The following is a 20227-nucleotide window of genomic DNA, read 5'->3' on the forward strand; positions in this document are numbered from 1 at the left end:
TTTTCTGCTTTTTTGTGGTCAAACAAACATTTGTAATGAGAAATGGACCATCCAAACTAACATGGCCTCATGTTAAAAAGTATTTACCCATAAATCAACCACTTTGTGGACGTCTTTTAATTTTGCAACGTTAGTGCATTGTTAGACAAAGATTGTACTACACCATTCCAGTCAGATTTAAATCCAAACTTTGACTAGGCCACTCCTCAGCCTTAATCTGGTTTTGAGCTGGCTTGTGTGCCTCTTGCTGCACGACCCAAGTGCTCTTCATCTTTAGAGCTCTAGGTTGTTGTACGAAGCTAAAAGCTAGTTATTTTTGCGCTTCTGTTTCCAGATACGCTGCCTCTGTGAAGGACGGTTCTCAGTACTTTGTGCTGCTCATCATCACCGACGGCGTTATCTCGGACATGGCCCAAACGAAGGAGTCGATTGTCAATGTGAGTAAACTGGACTCTTCACTTCTCGACCAGTAAAGTCTGACACTCATTTCAAATCTAAAACTCAGATTTCCAGCATAATTGCCCTCAATAATGATTCTGCTTCATAAACTTAATGAACGATGCAGTAAAATGTAGTAAATATACTAAATATTAAACTTTTTTTTCAGAAGGCTGTGGACTTTATTATAAAATGGAGTTGATTAATGAGACACAAACTATTTTTTTATTTTTTTCATTTTAGTAATTACGTATAGATTGTGTTCAATGTCCATGAAGATATTAAAAATCCTTGTAAAATTTTGTACAAACACCTTTAAATAAATGTTTTTATTGCAGTAGCATCATCTCATCTTAAAAAAAAAAGAAAGTAATTTACGTTCCTTTATTCAGTAGGAAAACATGACGCATGAAGAAATAATTGGACTTTGCACAATAACATTGTCAAACCCAAGCAGAAACTTGGGTTTCATATTCAAAAGAGTAGTTCTGGTTAAAAACTTTAAAACCTCTACATGCTAGTGGTGACCTACCACATACCAGAACCAGATACGTCAAGAAGAAGAAGAAGAAATCATGTATATTCAATATATCAGATTACTTTAGTATCTGATCAGCAATAGCTTCCACTCATTAAAAGCATCAGTTGAATTCATTATAAGTCGGCTATTAATTTTTTTTTTTTTCATGTTTTTCTTTGGATTCCTCTGCTTCCATTGGAGCACATTTCATCAGATTCAGACTTTAATTAAACCAACATCCACCGCCGTCTTGTTTTCTGGGTTATTTTCCCGTCGCTCCTGATTACATACACCACTCTCTGAATGACGGCTAAAAAACAAGTTGCTATTTTCTAATCAGCTTGTTTTGTGGATAATTATCAGCTTCTAACTTTACTGACAGAGAGACGTCAGGAAAAAAATCACACATTATGGCATTTATCAGTTATTTTTATCGTCCAGAAGCAAAAGTTGAGCTGAAGAAGAAGAAGAGAAGCTGTCAAGAGAAATGATCTTCCTTTCCCTGCTTTGCCACTAGAGATGTTATGTAACAAGAGAGCCTTTACTCTTCTCTTTTTTTTATTTTTATTAGTTACATATTCCTCTAACGGTGTGCTTTCCACCCCTCCCCTGTCCTCTCCATCACTGTCGACTCAAAGCGAGCTCCAGAGGAAAGAGTGTCACGTAGAATACAAACAAAGCGAAGGGGTTCCTGTGAAGCCAGCGACCCGAGCCTTTGAAAGAAACACGGGCTGTAAAATGTAGAGAGACAATGTAACGACAGAGAATGAAACGGTTGGAAAAGGACAGACATTAGGTGAAAAAGACAAACTACAGGGAATGGAGGCCCAAAGGGGAACGTTTATTGAGAGGAAACACCAAAAACCCTGACATGTTTAGATAGGATCATCTGTCTCTCCTGCCTGAGGTCGGATCATTACTCAGATACACTGAACACTCTCACACACACACACCATTGATATCCTCCCTATAATACACCCTTCAAAGCTCTACCCACAAACACGACGTAAACTCGTGTCATTTGCAGGCTGTCAGTGAGTTCAGCCGCTCTTGTAGATTTCCTTATCTGTAACGTGAGTGACTGCGATGTCTCAACCCACACGGCACTGCAGGCGGAGGGAGACGCACACCAAACACTCACACAAACCCCCGCTCAGACCGAGCGCACGGCGCCAAGCATCAACGGGGCCTTTGTGTGTTTACTGGAAAATAAAATGCATCATACGGAACAATTTATCTAATTTAATCGCGTTTAAATTAAGTTCATTATTATTATTATGAATACAGTATGAACGTTCAGAACATGGCTTGTTGCTTTTAGCCGGGAGGACGCCATATCATTTTTTTTTTTGTCAATTCATATTTTATTTTCAAGGATCAGCTGACCGTCAGGCAATGACGCTAATTGCTCAGAGAATATTAGCCATGTCAATCAGGAAGTAGGTCATGCGGTCAGTTTTTTTTTCAGCTTTAAGCATGCTGAGGTGAGTAAGGCATCTAGTTATTGTAGCGTGAGATCAAATAGTGTTGCTCAGCTGATGATCAAACTGTTTGTTAGTCAGATGTGTTATAATGCGACTCTGCGGTTATTTTATGTCTCCGTCTTTTAACTAGTTGAATCAGTACTTTGAACTTTTTCTTTTAACAGTGGCTGGTCTTTTGATTTCTTTGTGCAATTGAAAAATACTTAAGGGATAAATATCCTGCTTAAACAAATGCAAAGTTTGGGAGACTGTTTTAATCTTCTATGGCTCTGCTTTTCTCTCTCTCTCTCTCTGTGTTGTAGGCTTCATGTCTCCCAATGTCAATTATTATTGTGGGTGTCGGTCCAGCAGAATTTGATGGTAAGCCGTACCTAATACAACAAAAATACATTTTCAAGTTGCACTCTTAGATTAGAATTCAGCCTCCAGAACTGACTTGCACGCCTTTCATAATTTAGGTTGTGGTTTAACGCTTTATCTTCTTCTCAGCCATGGTGGAGTTGGATGGCGATGAAGTCCGAATCTCATCCAGGGGAAGATTTGCAGAGAGAGACATTGTTCAGGTAATCAGTCCCTTTTTTTTCCCACCTCAAATGTCATGACGTTTTCAAATCTAACTGTGTCTAAGGTTGCAGTACAGTTTTGTTCTGTGGTTGGAGTCATTCTGGATTAAAGCTGTCATTAAATTGAGGTCATGTTTGTAGAAATGTCACTAAATATTGGCTTCAGTATCCATTTTATCCTCGCTTCTTTGCTTCATTTTTCAGTGAAGTGCCTGTTCAGAAACTGTGATATTGTCCAAATCTATACTAAAACTTCAATGTTTTTTTTAATGTATATAATTTGGTGATTATGTATCCTTGATATTTTCTGGAGTGTGTGTAAGGTATTTTTTTTCTGCTTCCCTCCCTTACTTTATAACATAATCTGGTGCCCATGGGTGCACCAGACTCTCACTGGAAAACCTTGACACAGACGCACACGAAGAGCCACCTCTTGACCCCTTCTCATTAAAGTAGATGAATAGAGACCTGCAGCTCAACTCTGTCCTAATGTTGTGTTGGAAAAGCCAAGAAAGCATTTTGGCTTCTTTAGATTTCAACATTTATATTTTAAGCACTCATTTCTTTACTCCTATCTACAACCTTTTTCTTTTTTTCATTCTTACCTATCCATATCCCCCTTTTTTTTATTGCTGCTGCGCTGGAAAACGTCACTAGTAATACCAGTCGGATTCATGCTATATCCCGGCACCGATGCAAAGAAAAGACGTGCGGTCAGACTGAGCAGTTTGTTTGACTGTGACCTTTATGTCGCCATCATCAGACCGCGCTGCCTGGCACCCTCCCATACAGCCACACGGATGCTCATTAGCCGGCTTTTTAATAAGCGGATACGCACACATTCAGTGTCTTCGTACAGGGAAGGAGAAGAAAAAAACAACTTGGTTTCACCCTTGGAGTATTGCTCCAGCTCAGCCTGCAGATTCTCATTATGAGCAAGTTAATAACTCAAATGGCATGGTGAGGCATGAGCAGCAATAGGATCTTGTTACTACCAGTGGAAACATCCAATAAAATAAAGGAATATTTTTGATCTGTGATTTTTTGTTGTTGTTGCTATTAATCATGTTTTAGACCATCTAGACAGTATATGTGCAGTCATTCTTCATAAAACCACAGTGAAAACGTCTTCGTCTTGTCATGAGGTGAAGTGACACTCATGGTTAAATTATTGGATTTACATACACGTTCTCTTTGTATTGCGTGTAAAAATGTTTAAACATGTATACAGCACCAGAATAAAACAGACATTGAATTTTGAACCTGAGGCATCGGCTGGAACTGCAAAATGACTAGAATTAGACTCAAATCAAAAGGATATGATTGACTTTTATTCATTTTTATTGCTTATTTTTCTGTTTCACATTCGCCGCCTGCTATACACTAGAAAACTGTGCTGTGAAATTTCTTTTGCCAGTTCTTTAGCAGAGAAGGAAGATATGCTAAGGGCTTTGTATGCACTAAAGTAGCCAGAGATGCTAAGAAATGTGAACTTACGGTAACTCTGAGTTGCCGTTTATGTCGCTGACGGTTTTTCCGAATCTTTCCAGTAATTCTTTGTTCGTTTTTACCTTCCAGTTTGTTCCATTCAGAGACTACATCGACAGAAGTGGGAACCACATTCTGAGCATGGCCCGGCTCGCCAAAGACGTCCTGGCCGAGATCCCGGACCAGTTCCTCTCCTACATGCGGACCCGGGGGATAAAGCCTTCGCCGGCGCCACCTCCCTACACGCCGCCGGGGCAGCCCGTCCAAACCCAGATATAAGGAGCAAGCCGTAGAGAGTCAAAAGTCTTACAGTCAGGTTTTCTCCAAACTTAACGCGCAAAATACTTCCGTCTCCTTAAAGCCGCTCTCCATGCTTTGCCGTCATGGATGACGGGGGAGGGGTGTGTGTTTTTTCTCGCGGTCAGGAAGCTGCACGTCAGGCCGGGAAAGCGGTGCTTTAGAAGGAAAACGCAGCAAGAGTCTGTTTACTTCCACTATCGAGCATTCCTGTAATTGTCTGGATTTTGATAGGATGTTTATTGTTTTTCTTCTGTTGTGTACGTGTGGGTGCGAGCGCGAGTGAAACCTAGAAAAGCTTCGGAGAGAGCCGACAGATTCAAACTGTGCAGAGAAAAGAGAAGCAAAAACATGAAGGAGTTAATGATCTGGATTTTAGCTTGAAAAAAAATGTGAAGGGAATGTTTCCAGACAAAGAAAGAAAAATGACTTGATCTTCTGTAAAAAAAAAAAAAAAAAAGAAAGAAGGAAATATGTATCTTCTCTTTCTCTATTCTCTCTCTGACTCATTGTTTACAGTAAATGCTAGCAAGGATTTTTACTGTTGATACTTTTATATACAGTTTCACCATGAAGGTTGTAATACTTTCTCTTCTCCTGGCTTTACGTCAGATAGCTGCAGTGCAGGTCCTGGTAGCCCTTCTGTACCGTACCGTGCTGTACCGTACTGGACTGTATTCTGGTGTTTGTATTAACCTTTTTGCATGCGTGTAGCCTCAGTCAAGTGCATGCATTCAGTGACCCTGCACTACCTCTTTTCTCCATACATGCGTTTGTGGGAGGTAAATTCCTGTGTCTCACTTAGTTTCTCTTCCTTTGTGCCTCTCACTCTTTTAGTAGCTGTGTTTCCATCCAACGTATGCTCCTTTCCTTCTTTCCCTTGCTTTATTTATTTGATATTATAATTTTTTATGAAATTTCTCTAATTCTCAAAGTTCAAAGGAAGGTTCAAAAGGTTTGTTTTTATCATGGAAAGTTTTGTGCATAACTTTTTAACCCATACAACACACGCTTTGTGAATACAACTCAAAAATGTTTGAATTACAATCCCATCGCCAACCATTTGATTAAATAGTCAAACAAATCAGTTGTTTTGTGCTAACAACATGTTAACCTTCCGTAATATTAGAAATGTACCACAACATCATAATGCTAGCTTTTCTATTTAATGTTAGCATTAAAATTCTTATGATGTATATTCATACAGGCAAAAGGATATAGCCAGATGCCAGATAGCCTCAAGCATTAGCTGATTGTTTTGAGCTAGCCTACCATCCGCAGCCAAGCTGGACTGCTAGCATGTTGTTGATTCTTAAGTTTATTGATTAGTCCAGTCTTTCAAAATTAATAAAGCTCTATGGCCTTGAACAGTTTCTGTTTTACAGCAACTTGCCAACATCAGCTGACTCTTTTGAGCTAGCATAGCTTCCGTAGCCAAACTAAACAGAACTGCTGCCAAATTGTAGATTCTTACTTTTTTTTTTGGTTTGCCCCAAGTCCAGTTTTTAAAAATGAATCCAAATTTACGGTACTTGAAACATTTTTGAGCGACTCTAAATTTTATGTAGCATTATTGACTGTTGAATGGAAATGTAGCTACTGTCTTCATATTCAAGTCTTTTTTTTCCCTCCAAACTTCCTTGCTAATCGTGGCTGAGGGGTTTCATGTCATTGTGTCCTCACACCACCTTCCTCCCTCCATGTTTTAACACCTCAGCAGCTGCTCTCAAACTAAATGCTGTTTGAGCAAAACGAGCCCAGTGGTCAAAAATGCATAGAAAATCTAAATTACCCCATTGCGTGCGTTTGGTTTTCGTTTTTCTTTTTGGTTCTTTGTGGCATTGGCGAGCATGTACGTGCGCTTGCAGGTTTTTATTACACCTTATGGCTTTGATACAACTTTGTACACAAGTTTTAATATTTGTATTTGTATGTGCCATGGTCTGTGCGAGTCGTTATCCACCGACAACATCCGATGAATTAACACTGATGTCTTCTATTTTTGTTGCGAATGTGGGTTGGATGCGGTCCGATCTGTGCTGTCAGCGATGAATGAGAGTGAAAGACTGAATGAAATAACGCAACAGCAGCTAAATTATAAAAAGGTCACTGAAGTAATATCTTTCCACACAGGGATAAAGTATTTAATATTACTAAATATTTTATTTATGAGTTTGTATGAGAATCAACATAATATTTAAAATGAGACATATAGGATAAAACGCCTAATAAAATATTTTTTAATTGGATAAATTCCATCTTTTAGGCTTAACACAGCTTAAAAACAGAGTACATCAGTATTTTTTCTTATTCAAAAAGTAATTTCCCAGTCAGACCTACAACAGTTGCCTCTGAATCCTAAACTTATGGCATTTTCTTGCTCCCTCTTTCTCATGTGTGGTCACTGTAGCAGTCTGACTGGACCAACTGTGTGAGCGTGTGTTTGGTAGCTTAGCACAACTGCTGTGTTCAAAGCTTAGCTGGACACATCATTAGGATAGCAGGTCAAAATGAGCAGCTCATTACTGCAGCAGATGCGGTGTAAAACACAAGCACTAAACTGGAAACTGATCCTGCACTGTGGGATTTACCACAGGCTGCATTGATTGGAAGGGCAAATGTGTTTCTGATGTTCAATCGAGGTTTCACGAAATGCTTGGACGAAATATCACCATTCCGAGATTCCATTCTTAGAAAGATTCCTGTGGCCAAACAATCAAAATCATTTTATTATTATTTCATTAAATAATTGGCCACTTGGTGGCACTCAGACTCTGTATACAACCATTCCAAGATGGTCAGGCAGCCACTGGTTAACTTCACCACATGGTGTGTGATGTTTTAGTTAATTTTTTACAAAACAATCTCCTCTGTAATTGACTACATTAATGATGTCCTTTCATAAATATTATGACAAGAATCCTGACGTTAAATTTTAATTTCAAATTTTATATTTTGTAGATCTAAATGTTTTACATATCGACCAATGACCAGGACGGAGGTTTTTCTCAGCCCTGAGTTCTCATGTGAAGCAGAGCTCTTCGGCTTTTAGTTCCTTTTTGCTTAATATATATATATATAATATATATATATATATATATATATATATATATATATATATATATATATATATATATATATATATATATATATAAAATCCATGGAGCCACAGCTCATTAAATCTGCCTATTCATGAAGCCAGAAGTGTGTTTATGAAAGTGTGTATGCGTGCATGTAAATTACTCTGTGTGTGTGTGCGTGTGTGTGTGTGTGTGTGTGAGGCACATTTATAGGAGTTTTTATACATATATATATATATATATATATATATATATATATATATATATATATATATACATAATTATTATTATACCAAGTGAGGTGTTAACACACGTAATATTTTTGTTTACTAAAGATATCCAAATAATATGTTGTATGCTTGTCATATCTCCTTAACGACGTGCACTACTATGTTTGCATGTACAGTTTTACAAGGGATGCACCAGTTCCTTTTGGTGAAAACTGAGTGTTTTGAAGTCTACAGATTATCTATATGAAGGATTAACTGTACAAAATGGCCTTAAATCTTTCACTGACTCTCTTGGAATTGTGCGATGCCTTCTTCAGAAAACTGTTTTATTGAAAACGATTTGATGTGTATCTACTTTGTGTCGGTGTTTCTATTGCTTTCTTGTGTTTTCTTTGCACAAAGTTCAGTTCTGGGGTTTAAAAAAAAATGTCTATAAATCTATTTATCTTGTACTTTTACTGAATCCGTGATCAGATAAAGCATGGCGAAGTACTGATTGTCTGATAATACATAGATGACTATTTCTGTATTGAACTATGGATTTTTAAATAAATATTCATATTAAACTCGGCTTGCTTTGCCTTTCAGCAATCCTGAAGTGTTCAGTGCACATCTTTTACCATCTTTAATTTAAATTTCTCATCTTTTAAGAAATACATACTTCCATTTTTGCAATTTGATGCCCCGTTAGGCAATAACACACAAATATGGCGTTATTACCTGATGGGGGTTGATGAAGTTCTTCGAAGCTCAGCAAGTACTTCCACAGCCACTGAGATTCATTTTCCCAATCTGAATTGTTTTTGTCAGATTTTTATGACGCCCCGACTTCTGAGCAGTGGCAAGTCGTTTTGCTGGTTCCAGAATTTGAATTTGCTCATGAAGATGCCAAAGTTTTTAAAATGTTGTAAATGATTGGATTCATCGCAGACGAGGCTTACTTCTTGAAAGTTCAATAAAGTTGGTTGGATTTCAGCAAGATAAAACGTTTTGATAATCGGCCTCCAGATTTTAGAATTTAAAGGAGTAAATGATGTGTGTTGGCTTTTAATAGCACAAACAAGTAACTGTTACCTTCAGTTGTAATGAAAATGCTGCCAAATATAATTTAAAAGGAATGTGACTGTAATTAAATGCCTTGAAATTGGGTCTCTGCCTCTTTAAAAACTCCTGCTTTTTCTGAAACTCCGTCTTCAGGAAGTTGTCAGAACGTGGCTTCCTTTATTAACCTTTTAACAGCATTTTCACCTGAGTTTCACTGAGAACTACCTGAAATAATGGCGCATAAACGCAATAAAACATTTTCATTTTCAACCATTCTCAACCTTTCCAACAGCCTAAAGCTGGACCCATATCATACACTGCACCGACACAGGAAACTGCTGGTGTCCCTTCAATGCCTTGCATCACTGGCTCAGTGGTGAGATGCAGTGAGAGAGGATCGACTGGGCTCGCTGCCTTCTCTGTGATTTGGGAGAGATACGGCAAAGCAGCTGTACACCTATTTGCATCCCAAGAGACGACATGTTGCCCGCTTTGGTTCTCTCTGGCAGATAGTGCCAGTCCCCTGGGCCAAGACGCACTGGCACACGACTGGCTAAGAGTGCTGCTCTACGCCTTTCTGCCGCTTCCTCTGATAGGCCCAACACTCCTGAGAGTACTTCAGGAGGGGCATCAGGTCCTTCTAGTGGCTTCCCTCTGGCCCCTGGAGAACCTGGTTTCTACTGCTGATCAGGCTCTGTTGCAGCTTCCACAGGAAGGACCTTCTGCCACATCTGGGGGGTCAGATCCTGCATCCCAATCTCAGTCACCTCCAGCTCTGTGTTTGCCGGTATTACCTTCTCAAAGTAAGACGGAGAGATCGGACATACAGTGACTAATGCCAGGGCCCTTTCCACATGCTGGTGTACACCCACAAGTGGAAGATTTTTAACAGCTTGTGTCATGCCAGACATGAGGACCCTATACACTGTCATATTTCTGTTATTTTAACCTTCTTTCAAGCAATGCTTTCTCAAGGTCAGTCTCCATCCACTCTGAAAGTTTGTGTTGCTGCCATCTCTTGTTGGCATACGGTGATGGGTGGAGAGATGAGAGGCCGTAACAAGGATATTTCCTGGTTTCTGAGAGGTGCCCAACGTTTGGCCCCTCCCACACGCCCTGTCGGGCCTGAGTGGGACCTCTCTCTTGTCCTTGCTGCCCTACGATCTCCTCCGTTTGAGCCATTGGCTCAAGTGAGCCTTGAGTTCTTCTCAAGGAAGACCGCTTTTCCCCTTGCCATTGGTGCAGCAAAGTGGGTGGGTGAACTACATGCGTTGTCTGTTCATGAGTCCTGTTGCCATTAGAAACCAGCTGGTTCGGGTGTTACTCTTTGGCCCAACGTAGCATTTCTTCCTAAGGTGACCTCATCTGCAAGCCACTCTGTGGCCCTCTAGCTTGCTCGCTTTGATGCAGGTGGGCCCGATGAGCCTCTCTGCCCTATTCGGGTACTGGAAGAGACAAAGACGGCCCAAGTCTCTATGGGGCCCTACGCGAAATGTTTTGGGGCCCCCTAGTTCTGCTAACAATGTGGACTGGCTGCAATCAGCAGTCCGATCATTAGATCATTCACACACCTGCTATAAACCTATTGCATCTCTGGCAGTGCTGTTTACATTATATATGTCACACAGTGGAAATTAGTTTTTGCTTTTTAAGTGTGGTTTTTGTTTGTTTTTGCTGCATGTTTTGTTTTTTTTATTCACTGTGGACTCCAAGAACTAATGGCTGCTTCCAGTCACCTGCGTGGGGTGGGCGTGCCCGTAGGCAGGATACCTGGAACCTGCAAGACGCTGACAGTGGCTCTTAAAAGGAAGAGGACTTCGCGTTGAGAGGAGAAGAAAAAAAGGAACCCAGGAAGGTTCGTGACGGAGGACTGCGACCCCGAACGAGCCAGTGGTTGGCAGCAGAGGATACAATCAGTGGGAACGACGTGTCGGACCGTCAGCGGGCAGAGGGGGAACTCTGCCCTGGTCAGTAAGTAACGTTTCCACTGATTGTCTGCAGGGACCCTTGCTGGGACAGATAAAACATCCGCTGTTCAGCGATCGCTCTCCTGGCCAGGTGTTTTTGTCCTAACAGGACGCCAGCGGGCGGCGCTTTACGCGGAGCAGCTAGAGTGGCTGGAACGACCACAGGAGGCGGTGGCGCCGGGGCCACGACTGCAGGCTGGACGGAGCGCAGGATTCGCCGTCCTCACTGGATTTTGTGGATGCTGGCCCTCTTGGACGATTTTAGTTTGTTTTGATTTGGACATTTTAATATTTTTATTGTTTTACACAAACAAGAAAACTGAGCATTTTATTCCGTTGGGGAATAAAAAAAGAGCTAACTAACTGAATTGTCCTCCCTTGGTGTTGTTACTGTTTACCGCCTTGTTGTCTGAGAACCCGGGGCTATCAGCTGACGTTAAGCTGGGCTCTGACATATACATGTATAATAGGATACATTTATTGGCCAACTGATTTATCCACCAGTTGATTTCTGGACGATGATTTCCTTAATTCTGGGGGATCGTGATCTGCTGATACTTACATGTGAAGCCCATCTTATCCCCTGATCTTATCTTCACCAGCAAAGGTTTATAAATCAGCCTCTGTTCTCTTCTGCTCTGCAGTGAGAGGTTTGACTGACAGACTGACCCACCAGGTCAGGTCTGCACGTTTACAGTTAACAATATTCACCTCACTGTTACCAACAGTGACTTTCTTGCTAAATTTAACATTTCAGACAAAAAAAAATTCATATCAGCCTAAATCAAAATCAGCAGCTCAGGCTTTTTAAAGATTGGTGACCAAGGATCGGCCAGAAAACTGCAATCGGTGCAGCCCTACACACATATTCATGACATTCTTTGATTAAATAAATTTCACCTAAGTGTTACTCTAATAGCTAAAACGTTAATTTATACCAGGTGAGTCTTTGTCCCCTGAGAATGTGGACCGGTACCGGTACTGGACTGATTCTGAGCTTTCAAATGACTTTAACTGAAGTTTCCCATAACTTAGAAGTTGATGTAAAAATAATTGATTTAGCCACAATATTATTTTAGTCAACAAACAACATATCCACAACTACAGCATAGAGCAGCTCATCGATGTAGCAGCCATGTAGCCTGACGTAAAAACATTTTGCTAGACAATGTCAAACATTGAGACGTTTTAATTATTATCAAACACGGTGTGTTATTGTAAAAACAAATCACTTTGTAGTGAAATTGTGTGTTTTTGATATTATAATGACTTAGAAATTATTACTAAAAAAATAAAACAATTAGCTCCACTGAGGGGCCCCTTAGTGGCCCTAAGCAGCTTCTTGGTTTGCTTGTGCCTTGGGCCGGCCCTGACCTGGACATGACTCAAAGGGGCCAGAAAGTGGAGGAGATGAAAAGAGGTTTGGTTTCACAACAGAATGTTCAAAAGAGCCAAATCACAAAGTGAAGCTGCTGTAAAGGCCAGTTATAATGTGGCAGCAGAGATCGCAAAATCAGGGAGTTTGTAAAAACGGTGCATGATGACAGTTTGTGACCTCGTGTTCCCAGAGGGAAAAAACAAACGTTTTCAAATGTGAGCCTGAGCAGAAACACTGTAGCTGATCACACTTGTGATCTTACCACCAATCTGTATGACCAGCTAATGGAAGAAGGAAAAGATTTGGTGGCATTCTCCCTTGCTGTGGATGAGAGCAGCGACGGGTCTGATACTGCGCAGCTGTCAGTCTTCATCCGTGGAGTGGACTCAAATCTGTGTGTTTACGGAGGAACTTTTGGGATTAAAATCCATGCATGGCACAACCACAGGAAAGGAAATCTTTGAAGAGGTTTCCAAATGTGTAACTGAAATAAAGCTGCCGTGGGATAAACTCGTAGGATTAACGACCGATGCGATGTCCGGTCAAAAAAGTGGACTGGAGGGCAGGGTTCAGGAGAAGATGAGGGTGAGCTGATTGTTTATCACTGCATCATACATCAGGAATCACTGTGTGGCAAAGCCCTAAAGATGGAACATGTTGTGACCACAGTGACACAAGTAGTGAACTTTATAGGAGCCAAAGGTCTGAATCACCGCCAGTATAAGTCTTTCCTGGAGGAGTGTGGGTCGGAACACGCAGACGTGCCGGATCACAGCGAGGTGAGATGGTTAAGCCGAGGAAAAGTACTGCACAGGTTGGTCGAGCTGAGGGAGGAAATATGTCAGTTTCTGGAAAGCAAACTGAAAACCACAGCAGAGCTCCGGGAGCAGAAGTTTTTGTGTGAGCTGGTCTTTCTGTGTGACATCTCAGGACATGTCGATGCGCTGAACCTGCAGCTTCAGGGGCGGAGACGCATCATCACAGAGACACGTACGCTGCAGTGAGAGCTTTTAAAACTAAACTGTGCCTTTGGGAAAATCAGATGCAACACGGAAACCTTGGCCATTTTTCCTGCTGCCAAACCATAAAAACGCAGCTCTCTATCGCCGTGTTCTCCTGCACAGTTTGCTGAAAAACTCTGTGTACTCTGCGCTGAGTTTAGCCGGCGATTTTCCGACTTTGATGCCCAGAAATGTAGATTTGAACTGCTAAGTAATCCCTTCACAGTCGATGTGGAAAACGCACCAACCAGCCTCCAAATGGAGCTGATTGAACTCCAGTGTAATGACACGCTGAAGTCAAAGTATGAAGCTGTGGGTGCCGCACAGTTTCCGCAGTTCATCCCCGACACAATGCCTCAGCTCCACACCCAAGCTGCTCAAATGCTTTCCATGTTCGGCAGCATTTATCTGTGTGAGCAACTTTTCTCCACGATGAAGATGACCAAAACATCTCACAGGAGTCGTCTGACTGATGAAAACGATACTGAGGATTTCCTGAGCTCAGAGCCTGAACCCAGACATCGATGAATTAACATCCAAGAAGAGATTCCAGGTATCTGGCTTGAGCACAACAGATTAGATCAGTGTGGCAACCTGAGCAATAATTAATGTTTCCTTTGCGGACGTTTTCTTACACAAAGGATCACTGTGTGCAAGGCATGAAACTGAATGGTTGATTTATTTATTTATTATGTTTTTTTTTTAAATTATTATTATTATTAGCCTGTGGGAAAAAAATATTTTGATATTTAAATCAGAAGGCTGCAAATAAAAAAGTATACAATTTTTATTTAAATTTTATTTAATAAATTAATGCCATTTATATATAATTTAATAATTAAAAAAAATATAAAAAAATAAAAACTCAGGTGATATGGACTTAGAGCTTCAGCCTGGTATTCACCTTGCTGACGTCAGCTGCTTTGGGCCTACGCAACATACACAGTGACGTGGCTAGATAAGTAAACAGTCCTATGACGTCACAGAGGCGGTTATATATCGAAGATCTCTGTTATATGTATTCAACTTCCCTCAGCAAGCGAGAGCACAGATCATTGAATACTTGCAGACATTTTTGAGAATATTTGGATACCTTTGATATTTTTGACAATGAGTATTTTATCTGGCTCTACAAGCTGGATTGGAGCTGGTTTGGGCCTCCACAAAGTTAATCAGCCCAAACTCAATCAGGGCTTTGACTTTGAGAAGTTCAGGACCCAAACAGCTCTGGAGAAAAGCCCATTTCTTGCATCCCGCTATTACACCTCCTCAATGGGGCTGGTTGAAAAATCCAGAATATTTTGTACTGGAGTGCCCCTGTCGCGCGTAGACCTCATCAGAGCGCTTAATCGACCACGTGAGGTGAAAAGCGCTGCCACACAGACACATTACACAGATTTCAGATTTGACGGTACACAGTTTCTCCCACCGCCAGACAGAGATGATGAGGACCAACCAGCAGCTGAGAATTACATCGGACAGGCTCAGCAAAGAAGAAAATATTTTACAAACTTTTTTGGACGGGACCCAATTGGTGTTTGTGGAAAAGGTCTGATCAATGGTGTATGCAAAGCCCTCAATGCTACCCGAGAGCTCTGCACTGACATCATGGATTTCATCCTTGGAGAAGACCACTTGGACGAAGAGGAGGAAAACCCATATGAAAAGATTGTGTGGCATTGAGACTGGCTGTCTGTGTCTGTAGCGCAGACTGGAGCAAGTGGATCTGAGACAGACGTTGGAGCTGACGAAGCAGATTACCCACCCTTCTTGGAGTCCTTAGAGGGGGTACTGGAGAGTGCCCTTCCTGGGGGGCTCCCTTGTTCTACTGGGGGATGTCAATGCTCACGTGGGCAATGACAGTGAGACCTGGAGGGGCGTGGTTGGGAGGAATGCCCCCCCGATCTGAACTCGAGAGGTGTTCTTTTGTTGGACTTCTGTGCTTGTCATGGACTGTCCATAGCGAACACCATGTTCAGGCATAAGGGTGTCCATATGTGCACTTGGCACCAGGACACCCTAGGCCACAGTTCGATGATCGACTTTGTCATCGTATCATCGGATCTGCGGCGGCATGTCTTGGACACTCGGGTGAAGAGAGGTGCGGAGCTGTCCACTGACCACTACCTGGTGGTGAGTTGGCTCCATTGGTGAGGGAGGATGCCTGTCAGACCTGGCAGGCCCAAACATGTTGTGAGGGTCTGCTGGGAACGTCTGGCAGAGTCCCCTGTGAGGTGGAGCTTTAACTCCCATCTCCGGCAGAACTTCGAACACATTCTGGGGGAGGTGGGGAACATTGAGTCTGAGCGGACCATGTTCCGTGCCTCCATTGCCGAGGTGGCTTATCGGAGCTGCGGCCGCAAGATTGTCGGTGCCTGTCGCGGCGGCAACCCTCGAACCCGTTGGTGGACACCTTCGTTGAGGGATCCTGTCAGGCTGAAGAAGGAGTCCTATCGGACCTTTTTGGCTAGTGGGACTCCAGAAGCAGCTGATGGGTACCGGCAGGCGAAGCGGCATGCAGCTCGGGTTGTTGCTGAGACAAAAACTCAGGCGTAGGAGGAGTTTAGAGAGGCCATGGAGAAAGACTTATGTACGACTTTGAGGTGGGGCCATGGTCTTGAGCCAGAAAAGGGTAGAGTGCCTTCCCCAGGTCAGGGAGGGTGTCCTGCCCCAAGTGTCTCAGGATCTTGTTCACGAATGAGGGAAGAAAGGAGCGGGAGATCGACAGGCGGGATGGCGCAGCATCTGCAGTGAAGCGGGCACTGTACCGGTCCATTTTGGTGAAGAGAGTCTGGTGGCAGTGAAGAGAGAGCTGAATCAACAAGCAAAGCTCTCGATTTACCGGTCAAGGGCTTAGAGGGGCCGGCCCCGGGCTGGAAAGAGTCACGAGGAGCCACTGGGAGGAGCCAAGGAGCCACTGGGAGGAGCCGAGGAGCCACTAGGAGGAGCCGAGGAGCCACTAGGAGGAGCCACTGGGAGGAGCCAAGGAGCCACTAGGAGGAGCCACTGGGAGGAGCCGAGGAGCCACTGGCCACGGCGGGGACTCGGGAGGAGCCGAGGAGCCACTGCGAGGAGCCGAGGAGCCATTGGGAGGAGCCGAAGAGCCACTGGGAGGAGCCACTGGGAGGAGCCGAGGAGCCACTGGGATGAGCCGAGGAGCCACTGGGAGGAGCCGGACAGCCACTAGGAGGAGCCACTGGGAGGAGCCACTAAGAGGAGCCACTGGGAGGAGCCGAGGAGCCACTAAGAGGAGCCACTGCGAGGAGCCGAGGAGCCACTAGGAGGAGCCACTAAGAGGAGCCACTGGGAGGAGCCGAGGAGCCACTGGGAGGAGCCGGAGAGCCACTAGGAGGAGCCACTGGGAGGAGCCGAGGAGCCACTAAGAGGAGCCACTGGGAGGAGCCGAGGAGCCACTAGGAGGAGCCACTAAGAGGAGCCACTGGGAGGAGCCGAGGAGCCACTGGGAGGAGCTGGAGAGCCACTAGGAGGAGCCACTGGGAGGAGCCAAGGAGCCACTGGGACGAGCCGAGGAACCACTGGGAGGAGCCACTGGGAGGAGCCAAGGAGCCACTGGGACGAGCCGAGGAACCACTGGGAGGAGCCACTAGGATTCGCCACTAAGAGGAGCCACTGGGAAGAGTCGAGGAGCCACTAGGAGGAGCCACTAAGAGGAGCCACTGGGAGGAGCCGAGGAGCCACTGGGAGGAGCCGAGGAGCCACTAGGAGGAGCCACTAAGAGGAGCCACTGGGACGAGCCGAGGAACCACTGGGAGGAGCCACTGGGAGGAGCCAAGGAGCCACTGGGACGAGCCGAGGAACCACTGGGAGGAGCCACTGGGAGGAGCCAAGGAGCCACTGGGACGAGCCGAGGAACCACTGGGAGGAGCCACTAGGATTCGCCACTAAGAGGAGCCACTGGGAAGAGTCGAGGAGCCACTAGGAGGAGCCACTAAGAGGAGCCACTGGGAGGAGCCGAGGAGGCACTAGGAGGAGCCACTGGGAGGAGTCGAGGAGCCACTGGGAGGAACTGGAGCCATCTTGTTGCAAAGCAGCAGATTGCAACCAACTTTCCTTAATCTCATTGAAAAAAAAACACTAAACTAACTAAATTAAAAATAAAATTGTTTAACTTTTTCCTTTGGGTGTTCCTGGGTGATTCTTTTTTTGCGACAACATTCCATGTCCCCGTGTTTTGCTTACAATTATTTTTTGTAAAATCTCCCAAATATTTACAACAAAGTATTTTAATTATACATTTAGATATTTGCCATTATTCAAATATAAATGAAATGCCTTTTAAATATTATTTTGTTCTTTATACACCTTTTTGGTGACCGACATGCTTAATTTCATTGTGTCCACAGTGCAGTGCAATAAACTTCCTCGTGAAGTTTAAACTATAAAATATATATTTTTATTTTACGTTTTTCTTCAATAAGGTAATTAACTGGACTAAACCGTATTTTAATATGCAATTGAATCTGTTGAAACAATTTTTCTTTGATATTTTCTTCATATTATACATGTCCAGTACTAACTTTCCACCTTGTTAAGATGTTTCCTTTTTGCCTTAAAAAAGTCTAAAATTTCATAAAAACCATTTAATGGAAGTGACATCAATTGGTTTTGAAGTAAATTCAACCATGGAAAACAAGCAAAGCTTCAACTGTCACTATATCTGTACTTTTTTTAATCTTAAATATATTAAACCTGTATGAGTCAACCTTAAAGTTCCACACTGTTAAGATAGATTGTGGAAAATGTTTATTCAGTAGAATTTAAAAAAACATTATATTAGATTTAGTGAGAATCCGTGTCTGGTTCGTTCTTTGGTTTTTTCGTTTCAAAATAAAATTGGAAAAACAAAACAAGTATGTGTTTTTTTTTCGTTTTTAAAACGAAATTAGAAAAACAGCAATTGCAAAAATAAAAAAGAAAATGAGCTGTCAATTTCGATTTTCATTATTTCGTTTTTGACAAGCGGTCTGTCCCGGAAGTTCTCTCTGTCCGGCTTACACAGGGGCCGTATCACACACATTATGCAGGCTGCAGGGAGACAAGCTTGTTCATTTCAGGTAGTATTTCCTGCCAGCCGCAAGTCAGTTTGCTCCTGTGAGAAACAAATAACACCGGAGATCTGGTCACCGAGAAAAATGGTTAGCCTGAGTTTTTAGTTGTTTTTTATTTTGAAAGGCCATAGCACGGGGGAGTGGCTTTCCACCGCAGTCTCGTCTCTGGACCAGTAAGATGGCTTCCATAGACATTAAAACGTAGACGCCTCATGGAGCGGGTCGGCCCGTTGCAGCGATACGTAATTGCGTCCGCCATATTGAATGTGGCATCTCTGCCAGTAAGCTAATACAAATGAATGGACCGAACTTCAGAAAATGCCATTGCACAAAGTATTTTTAGCTAATGTTCGTCATCGACCCACTCACATATAAACGTGAATATATTTGGAAATTAAACAATCACCAAAGACAACATTTGTGACTTTTCATTATAATTGTAATTTCTGAATAAAGAAAATAAAAGTGAACCTATAATACAATTGATTTTGATAAATCATTTTTATATATACAGTAATGAACATTTATGAACATATGTACACACACAGACGTCAATATATTAAATAATAAAATATATATATATAAAATATATATAAAATTTATTTATTAGTTAAATAAAAATATTTTATTATTCAAATAACAAATATATGAATAATATATATATATATATATATATATATATATATATATATATATATATATATATATATATATATATATATATATATATAGTCTTGAACAGTAAGGTTAATTTTCTTCTCTTTTCTGCTGAAGAACTGGGTAACATTTATGACTGTTGTCATAAAGCGTCATTCTGATATAAATTTGTTATAAAAGTATTACTGATTGCATTTAAAAATCAGGTAACTTTGTTATTAAAGGTAAAGTTTAAACAGTAATGATGTCTTGGTTAATGTCAAGTTGTCATAACAAAGACTTTTTCAATAATGTCAACTTTGTATTAAAAGTGTCATAATTTACCGAATGACGCAGTCATAAATATTCATGAAGGCTTATTCATGTTCATGACAGGTGTTATGTCACGTTAATGAAAGTGTTATGACAGTCTTATTCACCCCCCCTTCAAATAAAGTTTTACCAAGAACTGTTTGTGTGCAAATATGCACACACAAACACACACACATCTATATATATAAATATAATCTGTGTGTGCATATTTACCGAATGTGGAATATGTGCCAGTAAGCTAATACAAGTGAATGGACTGAACTTTATAATGTGCCGTTCTACAAAGTATTTTAAGTTAATACCTGCCATTGACACATTTTCTCACACACATTAATGTATTTGGCAAATAAATTACTAAAGAGAAATAAATTCTAACTTTAAAGAGCACAATTAAATTAAAGAGCACAATGTTTTATTTGATAGAAACGATTCTGAAAATTTTTATAATGACATTGATGAATAGACACACTTTTACAGTGTTTTATTAAAGAATATATTTACATAATTCCATAGTTTAATGTACATTTAACATTTCAAGACAAGAAACAAATAATTTTCCTGTATTTATTTTTTATACGTTATTGAGAAATGACTTGATTTATAAATCAGTCATTGTCAAACATTAAACTACATATTTTTCTTACTTTTTTCCAGAGAATTTACAGTATGTCAACTCTGCTATTGACAGCAAAGAGTGCA

General features: G+C 41.7%; 1 protein-coding gene and 1 pseudogene across 1 annotated transcript in view; both read left to right on the forward strand.

Annotated features, from left to right (window-relative positions):
- Positions 1 to 8671, forward strand: part of LOC106907485 (copine-8) — a 74955-nt gene extending 66284 nt beyond the window's left edge. Inside the window, exons 17-20 of the mRNA XM_088003366.1 lie at positions 335 to 437; positions 2745 to 2802; positions 2932 to 3005; positions 4584 to 8671. Of these exons, the coding sequence (XP_087859492.1) occupies positions 335 to 437; positions 2745 to 2802; positions 2932 to 3005; positions 4584 to 4772 (424 nt within the window). The 3' untranslated portion in view covers positions 4773 to 8671. The remainder of the gene's footprint in view (positions 1 to 334; positions 438 to 2744; positions 2803 to 2931; positions 3006 to 4583) is intronic.
- A 2191-nt stretch (positions 8672 to 10862) lies between these two features.
- Positions 10863 to 14642, forward strand: LOC148152478 (general transcription factor II-I repeat domain-containing protein 2-like; annotated as a pseudogene).
- The last annotated feature ends 5585 nt before the right edge of the window (positions 14643 to 20227 follow it).

Source organism: Poecilia mexicana, unplaced genomic scaffold (assembly GCF_051168715.1).
Source record: "Poecilia mexicana isolate PSO_F unplaced genomic scaffold, ASM5116871v1 scaffold_23, whole genome shotgun sequence".
In the NCBI taxonomy this organism is placed as follows: Eukaryota; Metazoa; Chordata; class Actinopteri; order Cyprinodontiformes; family Poeciliidae; genus Poecilia; species Poecilia mexicana.